Consider the following 21,287-nt stretch of genomic DNA (forward strand, 5'->3'; position numbering starts at 1 on the left):
TGGGCCTTATATATATCAAATGGGCCTCGCCAGTTGGGCCCCATACGTGCATCAAATGGGCCTCAACCCATTAGCCACATTACATCTTAATGGGCCTCGACCCATGGGCCCCTAATACATTAAATGGGCCTCGACCCATGGGCTCTATATATACATCAAAGTGGGCCTCAACCATGGGCCACAAGTACTGAGGTGGGCCTCCCACCATCAATAAATTATATATAATATAATATATATATATATATATATTTATATATGTAACATATAATATTATATATAATATAATATTATATATATACATATAACATATAATATTATATATAATATAATATTATATATAAATATATATACACACACCAGCACACACACGCACCCACACACACACGCACACACACACACAGTGAGCTCCACCGTCCAGGCGGACGGTGGAGATAAAACACATACATCTGTGTGGGCTCCATGTGGGGCCCACCGTAATGTTTCTATGTCATCCAACCCGTTGATAAGGCCACATGGGCCTAGATGAACGGTGAAAACAAACTTCACCCTGATCCAAAACTTCTGTGGACCCCAAAGGGATCTCAAAGGTAGAAGTCCAGTCCCACTGTTTATTATGGTGTGGGCCACCTGAGTCTTGGATCGAGCTGATTTTTGGGGTGGGCCCATGTCAGGGGGTGGCCCAGCCATGGCCGTGGGTGGCTGTGCGGACGTCCGTCCGCCCGGACGCCGTGCGCAGGCGCTGCCTGCTGCGCTTTCTGACACAGCAGCAGTAGCTGCTGTGTAGCAGTTTTATTTTTTTTTATTTTTGATTTCTCAAGGATTTTGCAGGTGGGGTCCACCTCTTGCAGATCTGCTCCGTCCAATGGCTCTCCATGCCTCACGACAGTCAAAACAAGCCCAATATTGGGCCTGTTTCAGTGTATAGAAGTGATAGAGGATGTTTCAATGGTATGCCCACTGTTTGCCGTGTCATGGCCCGCCTGGGAGTCTGATTGGTCTCATCTTCTGGCTCAACGCCTAAAACCATCTTGGGAAAGGAATGAACGGCATGGATTTAATACATACATCAAGGTGGGGCCTACATGAGTGGGCCACCCAAAGCCTTGAACCAAGCTAGCATTTGTGTTTTCCCAATTAAACGTCCAGCGTCCAGAGACGCTGGACGGTCTGCCATACAAGGTGGCCTGCTCAGGTGGGCCACCACTGATGAATGGTGTGGGTACTATACTTATAAGGTGGTGCTACACATATAAGGTGGGCCCCACTTAAATAAAATACATACTACATGGTGGGGTCCATTCAAGCGGGCCACATAACCTCATTAACATAAAAATAAAATAAATAAAATAAAAAGGGAGAGAGATAGAGAGTGAGACCGTGTGATGGAGGGACCCCGGCACTATGGGCCCTCCCTTGCACTAAATCATACATCAAGTGGGTCCCATTACATGTGAGCCTATTAAATTAAAATTCAACGGTAGAGATCCCTTCTCCACTAAATCAGACGGTCTACATGACCCTAAATATGCAAGAAAGTAAACATCATGATGGGGTCCATGGAGAATGGCCCCATCATGGAATGATCATGATGATCCAAGTGGGCCATTGCCCACATCATAGGGTCCAAAGTGAGATCCGAACCATTGATCGGTTGGCCTCACTTGGCCCATCTTAAAAACATCAAAAACTATCCTATCCAAACACCCACCGCTTGATCTTCTTGCTCCCTTGGCTTCCTTAGTTCCTTGTGCTACTCTTTGATGGAGGAAGATGAGAAATGGATGGTTGAGATGAGAGATGAAGGGGTAGGAAAGGGGGCCTCACAAATGCCATTTTCTCACCATGGGGGACTCATACGTATGGGACTTGCTATGGGAGAGTTGAAATGAGAGAGAGACTTGTAAGGGAGAGAGAGAGAGAGAGAGAGAGAGAGAGAGAGAGAGAGAATGATGGGTGATGGAGTGATGGGGGATGGTTTGGGTTGAAAAATTGTAAAAAGGGGGTATGGTTGATGTTGAAAATGGAAAAAGAGGAGTGGTGAGGTGGAAAGAGGGTAGACTTTTGAAAAAGGTGGAGATGGGTTGTTGTACTTGAGGTATGGGATGCTTTAATGGTTGATTGATGGGACTAATTGTAGAGATTCCCTCGAAATCCGCAACGCGCGGTGTTTCTTCGGAATAAACGCTGATCGGCATCTTCTTGCCTGGGTATCGGTTCGGTGCGCAAGTCACGGCGTTGGAACCGCGGCGACGACGCGTCGTTATGATATAACTTTCGGACCAAGCCGACATCGATGTGCGGGACCTGGCTTAGGATATCGGCGCAAACACCGAATACGGTGTGAAGGTTGCAATTTGACCGGAAAGACCGCGGAAGCCTATGGAACGGTACGGTCTAGGATACGGGGCTTACGGCTCTCCCCTCCTGATAAAAATTTCATCCTCGAAATTTATATAATCATCGCAACTAGCCATAACTCAAGAGGGAGAAGAAACATAACATCACTATATAAAATCAGCGATAACATACAACATACAACACAATCAATCATAAAAAAGATGGAGATATCGCTCTCGAATCTCGGCCTCACGCTCCCAAGAAGCCTTCTCGACAGAATGGTGACCCTACTGAACCTTCACCAACGGAATGACCTTGGTCTAGAGGACCTGCTCCTTTCGATCAAGGATACGGACTAGCTGCTCAATATAGGAAACGTCCTCATGAACCTCTAACGGTTGCCAATCAATAACATGAACAATGTCTGACCAACACTTCCTCAACATGGAGACATGAAAAATGTTGTGGACGCTAGACAACTGAGATGGCAAGACAAGTCAATAGGCCACAATGCCAAATACCTAATGATCTCAAAAGGTCCTATGAATCTCGGGGCAAGCTTGCCCTTCGCTCCAAATCGAATTATGCCCTTCATGGGCGAGACGTTGAGATACACATGGTCCCCAACAGCGAATTACAAGGGACGACGCCGACGATCAGCAAAATTCTTCTGCCAGCTGTAAGCTGTGCGCATCCTCTGCCTGATGATATCGATTGCCTCTGATGTTTGCCACACAAGCTTGGGACCTACGAGACGCTGGTCTCCAACCTCGGTCCAACAACTGAAGATCTGCATGGTTTGCCATATAGGGCCTCAAAATGAGCCATGCTAATGGTCGCATGATAGCTGTTGTTGTATGCGAACTCAGCCAATCGTAGATGCTCATCCCAGCTACCCTCGAAGTCAATCAGGCAGGCCTGAAGCATATCCTTAAGGATCTGGTTGACCCTCTTGGTCTGGCCATCGGTCTACGGATGGCACGCGATGCTGAGCTGCAAATCAGTCTCCATCACTCTCTTGAAGCTCCCCCAAAACTGAGACGTGAACTTCGGGTCTCGGTCAGAAACGATCGAGACTGGAACGCCATGCAGTCTCACAATATCCTCGATGAATAATCTCGCAAGCCGGTCCAAAGGCCAAGTCGCACGTATCGCAATAAAATGTGCCGACTTCGTCAGACGATCAACGACAACCCAGATGGCGTCATGACCGCGCTGAGTCCTCGGCAAGCCCATAATGAAATCTGTCGACACGTGCTCCCACTTCCACATCGGGACACTCAACGGCTGCAATAGACCAGGGGGTCTCTGATGATCGGCCTTGACACGCTGGCACGTGTCACACTCGGCCACAAAGCTGGCGATCTGGCACTTCATCCCCACCCAAAAATACTGTCACCTCATATCGCGGTACATCTTCGTCGAGCCAGGATGGATAGAAAACCGCGATCGATGTGCCTCGGTCATAAGATCTCTACGTAACTCAGGAATATCCGGGACACATAATCGGCCTCTGAAGCGAAGTCCACCATCTGTACCAATCTGCCAATCTGCCTGACCCTCGGATGCTGCCTCTGCTCGGTAATCCTGTAACGACTCGTCTGCCTACTGAGCCTCGATCACCCTTGCGACAAGAGAGGGTTGAATCGACAGGCTCGATAACTGCACAATAGAAGACTGCAAGCCAAACTCGAAGTCGTATTCTGCTATATCCTCGAGCATCTGCCACTCCTGAATCATCATATGCGCCACCGGGCCTCGTGGCTGACGGCCGAGGGCATCCGCCACCACGTTCGCCTTACCCGGTGGTACCGGAGATCGAAATCATAGTCCTTCAGAGCTCCATCCAACTCTGCCTCATATTCAACTCGGACTATGAGAAGAGGTACTTCAAGCTCTTATGATCCGAAAAGAGCTCGAACCTAACCCCATAGAGATAGTGTCTCCACACCTTCAGTGCGAAGACAACTGCAGCCAACTCTAAATCATGCGTGGGGTAGTTCAGCTCATGGACCTTGAGCTGGCGAGACGCGAAGGCTACAGGCCTGCCGTGCTGCATCAGGACAGCACCCAAACCAATATGCGAGGCATCGGTGAATACAATAAATCCGTCACTCCCAGAGGGAAGAGTGAGGATAGGAGCGGACGTCGACGGTCCTTTAACTCCGTAAATGCTAGCTCGCAGCATCACTCCAAATAAACTCGCGCCCTTCCGAGTCAACCTGGTCAACGGCCGCAATACGAGAGAAGCCCTCAATAAAATGCCGGTAGTAGCCTGCTAAACCAAGGAAACTACAGATCTCGGACGCAGTCGTGGGCTCCACTGACGCACTGCCTCAACCTTTGAGGGGTCCACTGCGACACCCTCCCTCGTCACCACGTGACCGAGGAACTTCACCTCCTCCTGCCAAAACTCGCACTTCTCCAGCTTCGCATACAACTGGTGTGCGCGGAGGGTCTGCAACGTAACCTCCAAATGCTGCTCATGCTCCTCACGAGTCCTCGAATAAATCAGAATGTCGTCGATGAAGACTACAACAAACTGATCGAGATACGGACGAAAGACCTCGTTCATCAACTGCATGAACACTGCTGGCGCATTGGTCAGTCCGAAGGACATGACCTGAAACTCGAAATGACCATAACGCGTCCTGAATGCTGTCTTCGGAATGTCCTCCTCTCGGACCCGAATCTGATGATAACCGGAACGCAAGTCAATCTTCGAAAAGAACTGTGCACCCTGCAGTTGATCGAACAAATCATCAATCCTCGGGAGCGGGTACTTGTTCTTGATCGTGACCTTGTTGAGCTCGCGGTAATCTACGTAGAGCCTCAACGTGCTATCCTTCTTCTTCACGAAGAGTACCGACGCTCCCCACGGTGAACTGCTCGGACGGATAAAGCCCAACTCGCGCAACTCGTCCAACTTCTTCTGCAGTTTCCGCAATTCCAACGGTGCCATATGATACGAGGCCTTCGAAATAGGCGCGGTACCAGGCACGAGATCAATCTGAAACTCGGTGAGTCGACGAGGCGGTAATCCCGGAATCTCCTGAAACACATCGGGAAAATCGCAAACCACAGGCAACTGGTCGACGCTCACCGCTAAGGGCTCCTCTAAGGCACAAGACATCAAACAAGACAGCGACTCTCCTCTGGGCTCAGCAATGAACTGGAACTGCGGCACGCCAGGTATACAAAACGTGACTGTCCTCGCGGAACAATCCAATATGGCGTGGTACTCGGCAAGCCAATCCATGCCCAGGATGACATCGAACTCGGACATAGGCAAAGCAAACAGATCGGCAGGCAAAAAGATATCCCCAACCAGAACGGGGCAAGACGAGCAAAATCGGCCCAACACTGCAGTCTTCCCCAAGGGAGTTGATACAGTCAACCCCTCACGAGCAGACTCCAATGGCAAACCAGTCGATCGGCAAAAACTCTCGGCCACAAAAGAATGCGATGCACCAGAATCAAACAACACACGTGCAATGCATGCAGATACTGGAAGTATACCCTCAACGACTCCTCCAGATGACTGAGGATCCTGCTGGGCCGCATAGAATCGAGCCTGAGCCGGCTGGGGAGGTGCCTGTCCCCTCTGAGCGTGCTGCTGCTGTCGCTGAGGCGGTCGAAACTGCTGCCTCTGCTGCTGCGGCCTCGGAGGCTGGTGCTGATGCTGCTGCTGAGGTGGTCTCGGTGGTGGAGGCTGCTGTCGCTGCTGCTGTGGGGGTCTCTGCTGCTGCTGCGGTGGTGGAGGCTGCTGTGGACCTCTCTGCTGCTGCTGCTGGGGACGAGGACACTCCCACATACGGTGTCCTGCCGCACCGCACCTAAAACAAGTGCCGGTGAACTGTCTCGGAGGTGGTGCTGGAGGTGCTGCTGGCGCTCGGAAGGCTGGGCGACCTGTGCGCCTCTGCTGAGGTCGACCCTGCTGCGTATCACTGGAAGAAGCCTGCCTCTTCCGGTCTCTCCTCTGACCGCGATCAGACTGAGAACCGTCCCACTCAGCCTCAAAAATCTGGGCCTTCCGCACCACTTCCTCAAAGGTAGGGAGCTCATGCCCAATAACACGGCCTCGAAGACCGTAACGCAAGCCGCCCTCAAATCGACGGGCTCTCCGCTCCTCATCATCCACTAAATAAGGTGCAAATCGGGACAGTGCTACAAAACGAGCGGCATACTGAGCCACTGTCATATCGCCCTGCACCAAGGCCTCAAACTCCAACGCTCGCTGACGTCGGATGTGATCAGGAAAATACTGTCGGTCAAACCGATCCACGAAATCCTCCCAAGTCCAAACAAAATCAGTGCCCGCTGCTCGAGAGACTGACATCCACCAGTGCTCAGCCTCACCATGGAGAAGAAATACGGCTAATCGGACTCGCCGCTCAGTCGCGCATCCCATCGTCTCAAATATCTTCTCTACGTCAGCGCGCCATCTCTCAGCCACGGTCGGGTCTGGCTCACCCTGGAAATGCGGGGGATCGAGGCGTCGGAACTCTCGAAGGAGGGCACTCGAGCGCTCCTGCTCTGCCTGTGCTGGTGAAACGACTGGGGGTCTGCCCTGCCCCTGAAGTGCGGCCGTCACAGCCTGCAGCATCTGCTGTAACTGGGAAGCACTCACAGATACGGCTGCAGCATCTGCTGTAACTGGGAAGCACTCACGGATACGGTCGGATCCGCACCGGTCTCTGGTAGAGGAGCTGCATCCATAGGCTGGGCAGTAGGAATCTCTGGTGGTGGAGCAGGGATCGTAGGTGGTAGTGCGGGAGCCGCAGGTGGTGGAGCCGGAGTCTCAGGTGGTGGTGCGGGAGTCGATCGGGTCACTCTCCTGCGCGCCATGTCCTACAGGAAAGAGCGAAGGTGCCTATCAACTTTGAAAACTCTCGGAGGCACGCTCGTTAAGGGTCGGTAATAAAAGATCGCTAGGCTATCCGAACTTAGGACTTAAATCATTCATAGCAGACATGTAATGTTGTTTTTGGTTATTCCCGAGTTATGCTCTGATACCAACTTCTGTCACGCCCCAAACTCGAAAATCGGGCTCACAAAATTTTCGATCACCGAATCCAGCGTCGACAGCCTCCGTAGAACCCCATTCTCGGCTCCCAGCGCCCATTCGCCAGGTTCCGATCCTGGGATGCTACAAGGAGGATTTTCAACATCAGTTTGATTCGTAATAAGCATAACTAAAGGCATAACCCACAACAACAACCAAAAACTCCATCACATTTCCACTATAATAAAAAACTTTACAAGTACAATGAGCATAAGGGAAATACAATGATGATAGATCAAAAGCTCCAAGAAAGATCAGCTACGCGCCCAAGCCTCAGCGCTGCTGCGATCCAACGTCACCTGCACGCAACGGTCGTGCATAAGCTTATAGAAAGCTTAGAGGGTGGTGAAAGTGTATGCTCAAGGTGGTAATGTAGTTATGCAGTATCAGAGTAATGCGAAACATGCCGATGAATGCCAAGAATCCCATTAGCCGTACCAAGGCCATGCGATGCAAAGCATGAATGATGTCGGCCATACCAAGGCCATGCAATGCGAAATGCAACTCAAGCATACAAATCCTCATCTAAGTCCACATGTCAATACGGCTCAAATCTGGAATATTACCGGGGTCTAGTATACTCCAAGCCAGATTGTCGTCCCATCGCGCACAATAAGGTGAGTGAAAAAGACCTCACTATCCGCCTGCCAATATCGGGCTCGGCTCGTCAATAGCGGACCCATTCCTCGAGCTGGTCAGACTCAGCCTAGCATTGCCCCCTACTCTCGGGCGGGTAAGGCCGCACCCCCTTCCAACCGACCACGACACAGTGGAAAGCGCAACCGTCTGGTAATCGGCACTCAGCGCTCATGCATCCACTCGGTCTAGACGTTGGAGCAACCTCCTGGTACCATAAGGGTTTAGGGACTTTCACCCAGGGATATCTATCGCACCCCATGTAGAACAGTATTTCCGGTATCCAATCCTGCCAACCACGATACGTCTATGGAGGCTACGGCCCTGATGTAGCTAGGGCGTATAGTAACCATATCACATAATGCGAATGCATGAATCACACTATCCAGTCATACAACAATCCTGCGCGTATCATGCGCTCATGTAGGGCAACACCCCCTGTACGGGAGTCCCTAAACAATCTGCCCAAAGACATATGCTATGATCAGTCATTTCTCATATCAAGCATACATATGATGCATATGATCATGAATCATGGAATTAAACATGCTATATAGGATGGGTGACGTGCATAACGAAGGTGGGCCTAGACGGCCTACACATAACGAGCCTAACAATGGGCCCTAGGGAAAGTCATAATGCGGACATTTAACCACACTATACTTGCAATGTGGACGTCAAACCACCATTGCTCCCAAGGCATAGCCCTGACGTAAACATCATTACATAAATCATGTTGGGATCGTACATTGCAATGGACCTTAGGCACGTCCCATTGGGCCTTAAATACGTCAAATGGGCCATATCATATGGGCCTTGTATTCATCAAGTGGGCCACATCATTGGGCCGCGCCAATGGGCCTTAGGTGCATTGCAATGGACTATAAACTGTGGGCTTTAGAACGTATCAAATGGGCCTAATCTTATGGGCCTTCCATGTGTCAAATGGGCCTCGACAGTTGGGTCCCATATATGCATCAAATGGGCCTACTCACATGGGCCTTATATATATCAAATGGGCCTCGCCAGTTGGGCCCCATACGTGCATCAAATGGACCTCAACCCATTAGCCACATTACATCTTAATGGGCCTGACCCATGGGCCCCTAATACATTAAATGGGCCTCGACCCATGGGCTCTATATATACATCAAAGTGGGCCTCAACCATGGGCCACAAGTACTGAGGTGGGCCTCCCACCATCAATAAATTATATATAATATAATATATATATATATATTTATATATGTAACATATAATATTATATATAATATAATATTATATATATACATATAACATATAATATTATATATAATATAATATTATATATAAATATATATACACACACCAGCACACACACGCACCCACACACACACGCACACACACACACAGCGAGCTCCACCGTCCAGGCGGACGGTGGAGATAAAACACATACATCCGTGTGGGCTCCATGTGGGGCCCACCGTAATGTTTCTATGTCATCCAACCCGTTGATAAGGCCACATGGGCCTAGATGAACGGTGAAAACAAACTTCACCCTGATCCAAAACTTCTGTGGACCCCAAAGGGATCTCAAAGGTAGAAGTCCAGTCCCACTGTTTATTATGGTGTGGGCCACCTGAGTCTTGGATCGAGCTGATTTTTGGGGTGGGCCCATGTCAGGGGGTGGCCCACCCTATGAACGGTTTAGATGGTTTATAAACATCAAGGTGGGGCCCACGGCTACAGCCCTCTCTTTGCCATTCATCCTTGCTCTTCTTCCTTGGGTATTTGCATGTTGTGTCTTTTTATTTATTTATTTATTTTTTTTAATTTTTGATTTCTCAAGGATTTTGCAGGTGGGGTCCACCTCTTGCAGATCTGCTCCGTCCAATGGCTCTTCATGCCTCACGACAGTCAAAACAAGCCCAATATTGGGCCTGTTTCAATGTATAGAAGTGATAGAGGATGTTTCAATGGTATGCCCACTGTTTGCCATGTCATGACCCGCCTGGGAGTCTGATTGGTCTCATCTTCTGGCTCAACGCCTAAAACCATCTTGGGAAAGGAATGAACGGCATGGATCTAATACATACATCAAGGTGGGGCCTACATGAGTGGGCCACCCAAAGCCTTGAACCAAGCTATCATTTGTGTTTTCCCAATTAAACGTCCAGCGTCCAGAGACGCTGGACGGTCTGCCATACAAGGTGGCCTGCTCAGGTGGGCCACCACTGATGAATGGTGTGGGTAGTACACATATAAGGTGGGCCCCACTTAAATAAAATACATACTACATGGTGGGGTCCATTCAAGCGGGCCACATAACCTCATTAACATAAAAAATAAAATAAATAAAATAAAAAGGGAGAGAGATAGAGAGTGAGACCGTGTGATGGAGGGACCCCCGGCACTATGGGCCCTCCCTTGCACTAAATCATACATCAAGTGGGTCCCATTACATGTGGGGTCCATGGAATTGAAATTCAACGGTAGAGATCCCTTCTCCACTAAATCAGACGGTCTAGATGACCCTAAATATGCAAGAAAGTAAACATCATGATGGGGTCCATGGAGAATGGCCCCATCATGGAATGATCATGATGATCCAAGTGGGCCATTGGCCACATCATAGGGTCCAAAGTGAGATCCGAACCATTGATCGGTTGGCCTCACTTGGCCCATCTTAAAAATATCAAAATCTACCCTATCAAGGCACCCACCACTTGATCTTCTTGCTCCCTTGGCTTCCTTAGCTCCTTGTGCTACTCTTTGATGGAGGAAGATGAGAAATGGATGGTTGAGATGAGAGATGAAGGGGTAGGAAAGGTGGGCCTCACAAATGCCATTTTCTCACCATGGGGGACTCATACGTATGGGACTTGCTATGGGAGAGTTTGAAATGAGAGAGAGACTTGTAAGGGAGAGAGAGAGAGAGAGAGAGAGAGAGAGAGAGAGAGAGAGAGAGAGAGAGATGGGTGATGGAGTGATGGGGGATGGTTTGGGTTGAAAAAAATTGTAAAAGGGGGGTATGGTTGATGTTGAAAATGGAAAAAGAGGAGTGGTGAGGTGGAAAGAGGGTAGACTTTTGAAAAAGGTGGAGATGGGTTGTTGTACTTGAGGTATGGGATGCTTTAATGGTTGATTGATGAGACTAATTGTAGAGATTCCCTCGGAATCCGCAACACGCGGTGTTTCTTCGGAATAAACGCCGATCGGCATCTTCTTGCCTGGTATCGGTTCGGTGCGCAAGTCACGGCGTTGGAACCTCGGCGGACGCGGTCGTTATGATATAACTTTCGGACCCAGCCGAAAATATGCAGGACTGGCTTAGGATCGTGCGCAAACACCGAATACGGTGCGAAGGTTGCCGAAATTTGACCGGAAGGACCGCGGAAGCTAACTGAACAGTACGGTAGCCCCCAGATTGCTATTACTACCATTTCAAGTTGTTATATGACTTAAAAATGATCCTCTGCATTGCATTTAATGAATTTCAATCCAGTTCAGTTGAGCATCCAAACACACCCTAACTTAGCAATATTGGTATTACCTTTATCTTCATCAATGTGCCTGCTCCTTCGTATCCAAATAAATATTGCAAAAATGGATATAAAACTCAAAGCACCAGCACCAATTACAATCCCAACAATCAAAAGAGTCTTGTTCTTCTTTCCTGTTTGCTTCGGTGGGAATTCTAAAAGTAAAGCCAAGAAATTCATCTGTTAGTATTGAATATATAGAGACTATAGAATTTAATTCTAATACTCAATTTTGAAGATATATTACGTGGAGTGATGTTGATGGCCGTAATGGATGGCCCATAAGTACCCTCAGCAGGTATGCAACAAGTCCCTTTTCCAGCCCAAAAGAGATGGATGTCAAGGAAATTCTTAGATACATTAACCTTGAAACTCTTCAAAACTACTCTATTAGAGACTCCACCTGCCGTCTTTCTTATATCAAAATCTTTAAATGGGAGATTACCTTAGAAAAGCAATTAATAAAGTATCAAAACTAAATGGGAATATGGTCATAATTGATGCAGGACAATTAACCACTTGCTCTAAAAGCTTGAACTATTAGAGTATGACGAATTAATCCATTTATCTCATAGCCCAGGCCCCCACATCACATGGGTTAGGACCTCGGCCGAACCCCCTTCGTGGGCCCCAAATCACATGGGCCGCCCACCCCGAGTCTGTCCCCGCATCCCACGGGCTACCCCACTCGAACCCGGTGTGAAATATGCATTAATCACCCCTGATAAGGAGTTTCGGACATGAGACCTCCCCCGTGGGCCCCAAATTCCATGGGTCACCCACCCCAAGTGTACCCCTGTATCCCATAGGCGACCCCACTCGAGCCCAGTGTGAAAATGCCCCTGCATTAATCACCCCCGGTGAGGAGTCTCGAACACGGGACCTCCCGCTCTGATACCAATTTGATTTAGGACAATTAACCACTTGCTCTAAAAGCTCGAACTGTTAGAGTATGATGAATTAATCCTTTTATCTCATAGCCTAGGCCCCCACATCGCACGGGTTAGGACTTCGGCCGAACCCCCTTTGTGGGCCCCAAATCATATGGGTCACCCACCCCGAGTGTGTCCCTACATCCCACGGGCTACCCCACTTGAGCCCGGTGTGAAATGTGAATTATTCACCCCTGGTAAGGAGTCTCGAACACGAGACCTCCCCCCGTGGGCCCCAAATTGCATCGGTCACCCATCCCGAGTGTGCCCCTATATCCCACAGGTGACCTCACTCGAGCCCAGTGTGAAAATGCCCCTGCATTAATAATGAATTCCCAAATTGTATAAGCAGAAACACATTCGCAAAGGGTGGTGATTTGATATTTTCGGGACTGCCCAAACATTCATACTTCAAGAAAGCATAAGCACTTTCTTTTTGACCATCTTAAGATTGTTGGACCTAATCTGCAAGAGGGGGCCCATTGGCCCAATCCATCATGATGATCCATCTCGATGGCCCTGATGTACCAAAGTGGATAAAATTGATTAACCTAATGACTGTACCCTATCAAGACTCAACCAGGCCCAATCAAGCCGATGGATCCTACCGATCAAATCATTAAATCCTTGGTCAATCAAATTAGACTTATAAGGATTGTATCGATGTAATAGATGGATTCAAATGGGCCGGCCCGATTGATCATATTCAAGCAAGCTTGATTGATCAAACCAACCAAATCCCCATTGTAACCAATCAATGGAATGGATGGGTCCAATCATCTCATGTGGTTCCGATCAGTGTAATGGATGGATCCAATCATCTCATGTGGTCCTAATCAATGTGACGGATGGATTTGATCATCTCATCTCATCCCAATCAATCAGTGTAATGGATCATCTCATGTGGTCCTGATCATCTCAAGCGGCTCAATCAATGCGATGGATTGGGCTGATCAGTTCCGACAGTTTAAATTGATGTAGTGGATGGTAGGTGGGTCCAATGCGAGATTGTCGTTTAAACCTGCAGGCATTCTAGATCACATCCAACAACCAAGATAGCCCGATTTTTCAAAAGATCATAATTTGTCCCATGCCTAAATAGGCCCACCACATTATAAGTGCAATGGGAAAGGATGCATGCATGATTAGGGACAAAAAGTGCAAAGGGTATCAATGGGCTTGATTGACTGATAGTCATGAAAAGTAGGCCCCACAGTTGGGTTATTCAAAAGAAGCAAACTAGGCCTATACAAGAACCTATCAAGTTTGGATTACAAACTCTTACCCTCGATCCTATAAAAGGAAAGAGAGTATAGACTTACTAATCGACACTTGTGGAATTAAGTCCCTTTGATGTGTCGTTTCGGGTTGCTTGATCGATGCTCTCTCGTTCTTCAATCAAATCTCCTTTTGCTCTTCTGATCGTTGATGCTGATACTTTGCTAATGCTTCAGTTCCAAGATCAAATACCTTGCATGCACTGCTCCATTAAGGTGACCAAGGTGATAGAAGGTTGGTAGAATCTCTTACGACTAATAGGATAGTTAAATTTTAAGAGGATTCACCTAGAATGGTCTTCTAGATGATTTAAACAAATGATATGCCTAGATGATTTGGTCTAATCTTTAAAAAATGATGGAGTTCAAGTTCATCTTCTCACAGGAAGTTGAAATCCTCATTAGAGTGTTAAAGCTCATGAAGATGACTTGAAACTCATAGGATTAGAGGTCTAGAATATGGGATATTAATGTGGAATAACCTAGCCTTTTCCTCGACAAGGTCGGGTTGGGGAACTTACTTGCGGCCTAACCCCCATCCGTTCTCGTGCTCTCTCCTCTCTTCTCCTTTGTCTTTCCTTTGTAGTTCTTTATGATAGGCGGGCTCCTAGTTTTTTTGAGTGGTCCTGCCCAAATATAGATTTAGAGCTATACAGCCTAGTGCTTCCCCTTTCTTGTTTAAATAAAAATACAAAAGGTGGTGTGTTCCCACCTTTCTTTTGGAAAAAAAAAAAAAAAAAAACTAGCCTTCTATTGCACCTAAAACCCCTCATTTTGCCTAAGAACCGAATGCCATTTTATAAGAACTCGATTTGTAACAACTATAAAATGGCTAGTTAATGACTGTTGATCGGATGGAAAGGCCATTTGATAAAATCGAATAGTCAATCGATCCCATCGAGAAAATTCAGAATTATATCGGTTGGGTTGCTGGACTCATTCTTCGATAAGAACGAGTGGTTATTCGATTCCATTGAGTCCTATCGACAGCCTGTTAGTAGGATCAATGACCACTCGAAAACTTCTGTTTTGGGCATATGATTTCACAACAACTTTGTATCTCTTTTAGCCTTACTTATTATATTCCAATTTTGGTTATAAGGCTAAGGGATGATCAACAAGATTCACTTATAGGGTTAAGATCATCTAGAGGTTTAAGGGTTGTTTTATGTGAAGGTTAGGGTTATCAAGGTACTTCATGTACTTGTTCATTACTTCCTTGATGCTCCACTCTTCATGTGTCTTCGGTCTTTACCTTTCAAGGGCTCAACCATTTCTTTGATGCATAGACACACATAATTGACAAATAAGGTACACAAATCAACGCATTAACAAAAAACCTCCACTGCCAAAAAGCCCGGGATTACCTCTAGAGGAGCTATCTACATTAATTTTGATCTAGTCATCCTCCCGTGTGTGCCACTTAACCACGCTAAAAGAGGGAGAGTGGGGCTGCCTTGGAAAGATACCCATGGCTTGCAAAGTTTGCTGATGCAAAGCATGGTTGTCCCTAGGCTGAGGAAGGAATTGCCCAATTGCTTGAGCCAATGCTGGAAGTGAGAGATGACTTTAATCGGGTTCACTGGCGAACCGTCGAAAACAACTCCTACATTGCTCCTTCCAAGTCCCTAGAATATGAGGGCAGGAGGCAAAGTTGTTAAATCTCCAAAACAGTCTGCAGACAATGCTTTCCTCCACCAAAGAGTGGCTCAACCCAGAATTGAAGGCTGGCCAAGTATGGGAACATCCCATTGCTTGGAGAAAAACACCCACCCCTTACATGCAAAATCCCCTGACATGAAGAGATGATCCAATATTTTCTCAAACGAGGGGGATTCAGGACCACAACAATTTCACTTTGATGCTACCTGAACCCCCTTGGACCTGATCCTGTCGTTAACCAACACTACACACTGTAGGAGCTTCCACACGAAAGTCAATATTTTTGGGGGCATCTTAGAGTGCCACACCCACCTGGCCCAAACTTTCCTTGTTTCCTCCGTTATGATTAGGTGCCACATTGAGCCTACCTGGAAGTCCCCAGACAGAGATAAATGCCATACTTGCATATCCCTCCCCTTAGACAAGCAGACCCTTCTTCGGAGATAAGCTTCCATACGCCATTTGGCAACAGGGAGGAAATGAGATTCGGAGCTACGACACCTTATGGCCCAAGAATGTCTTTCACTTGAAGACCTTGGATCGAGACCAGAATCTAGTCGACAACCCACGCATCTAGCTTTCTGAGGCCGGACCAGTCGTCCTTCCGCACGTTAATATCCTTGCTACGAATCTGCCACTTGACGTGGTTATCCAGCAATGGAAAAAGTTGATACCAACATGCCCAGATCCCTTTCCAAGGACCGAATCTTGCTGGTAGAGGCCTTGGTTAAAAGAGACATGATTACATAGTTAGAACTGAAAACATCGTTTAAAAATAAAAAATAAAAAAAGGTATACATGATAAGTTTCCATCGTACAATATCCTAAACTATGCATTGTCTAGCATTATTGATGCACTCACATTTATTTTATTTTTTTTAAAAAAAAACAGTTTTTATACACACACACACAGAGTCATGCTCCCCTGCGCACGTACGCACGTGCGCACCTTTGCACAGATGCCATGTTTGTCTAATCTGAACGGTCCATGTGATGCGGAATTCCATAAAACCTCATGTGACAAATTTTCACCCTAATATAATATTCTGGTGGGCCATAGTAAAGAGAAATGCAAATCAAGGGAGAAAACTGTTTTCATTTTTCATGGCCCATCAAAGTTTTAGATCAAAGTAAAACTTAGGTCTGGGGGGTTTCAGGAGGTGCTGCTTCACATGAACAGTTCAGATTTTGGATCCACATCACGTATGACGGGTTCTCAAAAAAGCTCGTACATAGTACGTACGAACTGGTTCGCAGGTGAGCGTTTCCGTGTGTGTGTGTGTGTGTGTGTGTGTATATATATATATATATATATATATATATATATATATATATATATATATATATATATATATATATATATATATATGAACAGAGCATGTACGGTAAGGTTCAGGAGGGCAAACCACAGAAACCTTCGGCCTCTCTTATCATATCTCCTAAAACAGCAAAAAGAAGAGCATAGGAATCTGCTAAAGAGTTGGACCACATCCTCTCATATTAGGACATAGGTGAGCTTCAGGACTGTATCCATGGCCCATTTAGTAAATCAGTCAGGCCCCAACTGACCAGAACCGGACCGATTGCCACCGCTAGAAAGGAATGTAACCACACCTTTTAAACTATATACACTACAACATTCACTTTTAAACTATATCGTACGCACCTGGGAAAAAATGTCGAATACACGCCTTCCTAAGGCCCTCTGAGTATTTGAATCTGCAGAAATGTCCAATACACGCCTTCCAAAGCCACTCTGAGTATTTGAATCTATCATTTGTATATCAGCGAATTGTAGAGTCACTTTATATTGTCCGTTCACAAGCCCAAGCTTGTAGTATCTCAGCGATCCTTGTGATATCCTTGTTGTCCAAAACAGCTCTGGGTCTGAAGTATTCGTAATCTGAGACTGATAGTTTGTAGTCTTCAAATCATTTTCGTTGTTACGATGCACCATAACATTACTGACGGCCACCCTTCTCACGTTGTCTAGATAATATGTTGCTGGACCGAGAGCATCGACATCACCATCATACACCATTCCATCTTCCGATGTTATCTCTGGACCCCCACAATTTATTGCAAATGCAGAATCTGTGAACCAAATAGGGACATTGATCAAAGGCTGCGTTGCATGAATATAGTTGTGTGCATCCGAATCAGAGACTGCTATGGAGTGTCTAATTCGGCAAACTGTAATTAATGGAATACACGAGTTCCGCCATATGTAATTGAATATATATATATATATATTTGTACCAGTTTGCTAATCCTACATGCATGTCTAAGGTGGCCCATATGCATGCCATCACATGTGCGATATACAGCCTGTCCATCAGGAGGGTCCCATGATGTAAATGCTCGGCACAAAATCCAGGATGGTCAACTCACAATGCTAGGACATGCATGCCTTGCTAAAACTTGAATGGGTTTTTTTTTTTTTTTTTTTAAAGGGGATTTTAACATTACTAGCGCTGTTGTATGATCAAATTTCAAAAAAGAAAGGAACGTTTCAAATATTCTTATACCAGTCATCAGATAGGTCGTGAAAACATATTTGCCTGCACACTAGGAAAGGTAATGATGAATGAAGAAAGGACAACGGCTCTAAGTCATATGCTGGATGGTAATGTATCTAGCTATGGGCTCATTGTGATTTAAGTTTTTAATCTATACCATCCATCAATTGTACCAGCTCATCGTAATATATAGTAGCCCAATAAACGGTGCTTACTTATAGATGAAGTGGACCACACCATAATAAATAGTATGAGTTGCATGCATGCAACCATTGAAAAATACCATGTGGGCCATAGACCTTTTCAATAAATATGATATCTTTGCTTTCCGCCTTCATCCATGTATTTGTGATATTATGAATATGTTAGATGACATACAAACATCACTGTGGGCCCCACAGAGCTGACTTTGTACCGTTCGTGGTTAATCATATGTAGGTGCAACAAAAACTTACATGAGAGAGAAGCTTCAACAATTATGATTCCCAATGCCCAAAAAAAAAGGTCGATCCAATCCGTTTGATCACGAGGCCCATCAAAAGGTAGATTTAATCCGTTGATAATATTCGTGGATTATGATTTTCATAAGAATGTGTGAACTTTACACTATTTCAAGCTATCACTGGCCCATAGTGAGAAGAAAAGATCAACGGTTTGCTGGAACAATACCTATTGTCTTGTTGTGTTGTGGGCCACCAGATCTGAAGATTTTATTAATTCTCTAGACATTTACCTTATTGAAAATTTCGTAGAGAACGGGTGGAGCGGATTTGACCAAAAGTTGAAGATGGGACCTAAAGATGTACAGAAAGGAATTTATAATGCCAAAAATGATTGCAGGGTCCCATTTCGAATCTCGACCTCAACCCTACCTCTACATTTTGAAGTTTCTTCTCTAGGATCCACCTCCACCCATTCCGACTCTGTTATTTCACCATCCGTCATCATCTTTTCGTCTCCGGCTTCTTGTACTTTCCGTAAAATGCCTTCTTTCACAACTGAAAACTATAGAAATGAAAAATGAAGGTATGTGGACAATATTTGAATTTTTGCTATTGTGGGTTGTGATCACGTGCTTTAGGAATGATGACAACCTGTATTACTTCAGATCAAGGTTGTCCACAGTTGGCATGATCGAGGTTGACATATAATAACGCTCGAGGTTGTCAACATTTTCTTTATATCGAGATTATCAAGGTTTGGCAAGGTCGAGGTTGGTATACAATAACAATCAAGGTTGTCAATATTTAACACAGTCAAAGTTGGTATACAATAACGATCAAGATTGTCTTACAATAATGGTCGGGGTTGACATCCACTAATGATCGATTATCAGTGTGAGAACTGTCGGGCAACTTCTTTCCTCGGATTCTTCACGGGGCGATAGTGGTGCTCTTAGGGACGACCTAATTTGGACATCCCTAATTTGGATGACCTAATTTGGACGGTTGTGGATGGGTCAGACTCGTCCAGTGGAACGGGAACAAGGTCTTCCATAGGGTGACTTCTTTCCTCGAATTCTTCATGCGGATCCAGGAAAGTAATAGTCATTGTTTGGTGTGGGGTTCTTAGTAATAGCACTGTCGGGCGTAATGTTGGTCGCTCTTTACTAACCCGACCCCTTGATCGGTCGGGAACTTCATGGCCAAGTGATAGGTCGAGACCACAACTCATAGGGCATTTAGAGATGGTTGGCCAATGATAGCATTGAAAATGGAAGACCAATCTACTACCAAGAAGTTAATCATTGTGGTGACTTGGTTTTGTCCGTCCCTAGCTGAGAGTAGAAGCTGAATTGCCCCTTCAGATATGATCTTCCCACCAGAGAAACTGAGCAACGGGGTTCTGATGGGTCGAAGTAGGGATCGACCTACTCCCATCTTGTCGAAAGCTTGGGCAATCAGCAGACGATCTGGTGTCGGCGAGAATCCGAAACACCTTTAAATTAGCTATGTTCAAGGTGACCACTATCGCATCATCGTGTGGGTGGTGGATTGCTCGGGCATCTTCTTCAGTGAAGGTCATGCTGTGTTTCTCCACCTTTTGTTCTTTTAGAGGTCTCCCAATTAACAGGACTTCTTCTTCGGGACGACTAATGCTTCTGGTGTATTCCTTTCGAGCATTTTTCGAGTCACCTCCACCTCCATGGCCTCCAAAGACAGTGCGGATCTCCCTAGTCGGTTCATTATTGATCGGCCACTCATCTATCACTGCAACCCTGTCTCCTCTACGGCTCACTGTTTACTCCCCAAGTATAGGATTGTGATGTAATAATAAACTCGGTGAGACCGAGGTTGAATCCCAAGGGACTGAAACCTGTACATAATTTGAAATTAAGTAGAACTAAAACTAGATTAAGATGAAATCTAAATCAAGTGAGTATGAGGGAATAATGATGAAATATTAATCTAAAACTTGTAAATTTAAAGGTGGAAAACTAGGGTGCCAAGGATCCACTTGTAGCAATTAGGAAGCTACCTAGCAATGATTCAAGGACACAATTGGAATTGGAGTCTTATCCCATCCAGTTGGTAAGAAGAGATTTGTCAGATCTCTGAACTTCTCATGGGTCTAATCATCAATAGATAAGAATGACAAAGATTTGGAAGTGATTTCATCACCTAACCATGCCCCAGGAGACTACAAACAACAACAATTTACTAATCTCACAACCAATCATGAGAGAATTATGAAAGTTAGGAAGGGTTCCATCTCCCAACCATGCCCATGAGACGATGGTGAACAACAGGGTTCCCAAGTTCACAATCTCAATATATGAAAATAGAATATCTCAAGCTATCGCAGATCCATTGTAATTTGAGTCACAACAAATCATTAAAAACTAAAACATTCCTTATAATCAAACTAGCATCAATGAGAGTTCAATAAACATATATCAAAGCAAAGCTAACACCCCAATCACACTACAAGCTTCACCTCTTTGCCCCAGATAAGAGGTTTAGCTAACCACATGAAACAAAGAAAACCAAAAAGAAAGAAAAGAATCTAAACTACACTCTCTTTCTCTCCCTTGTTGCTCCACCACCTAGCCTCCACGGCTGCACATGTCCAAGGAATGGATCCCCCTCTCTCTCTTTTTCTCTTTCTTTTATAGCAGGGAAGGGTCGGAAGCTAGAGTCAGTGAGAGTACTGTTCGCAGCATCTCCGCAGCGAAAAGAGACGCAGTAGGTGCGTCTGGGTGAGATGTTCAGCGAAACGATCCGCCAAGTGCAAGATCTGAGCCGTTCAGGCTCCTTGGCGATGGTCGGCCACCCCGTAAGAATGATTTGGATGGCTAGGATCAATGGTTCGATCTGAGCCAAGCTTGCAGAATGACC

The 21,287-nt window shown here is 46.0% G+C and overlaps 1 protein-coding gene across 1 annotated transcript in view; it reads right to left on the bottom strand.

The window, feature by feature from the left end:
• LOC131219916 (probable LRR receptor-like serine/threonine-protein kinase At1g56140) overlaps positions 1-21,287 on the bottom strand; it is a 57,575-nt gene that overhangs the window by 8,634 nt on the left and 27,654 nt on the right. The window contains exons 16-18 of the mRNA XM_058214902.1: positions 17,093-17,524; positions 11,807-12,004; positions 11,571-11,714 (exon numbers count right to left, since the gene is read on the bottom strand). Of these exons, the coding sequence (XP_058070885.1) occupies positions 11,571-11,714; positions 11,807-12,004; positions 17,093-17,524 (774 nt within the window). The remainder of the gene's footprint in view (positions 1-11,570; positions 11,715-11,806; positions 12,005-17,092; positions 17,525-21,287) is intronic.

The sequence above is a fragment of the Magnolia sinica genome, chromosome 12 (assembly GCF_029962835.1).
Source record: "Magnolia sinica isolate HGM2019 chromosome 12, MsV1, whole genome shotgun sequence".
NCBI lineage: Eukaryota > Viridiplantae > Streptophyta > Magnoliopsida > Magnoliales > Magnoliaceae > Magnolia > Magnolia sinica.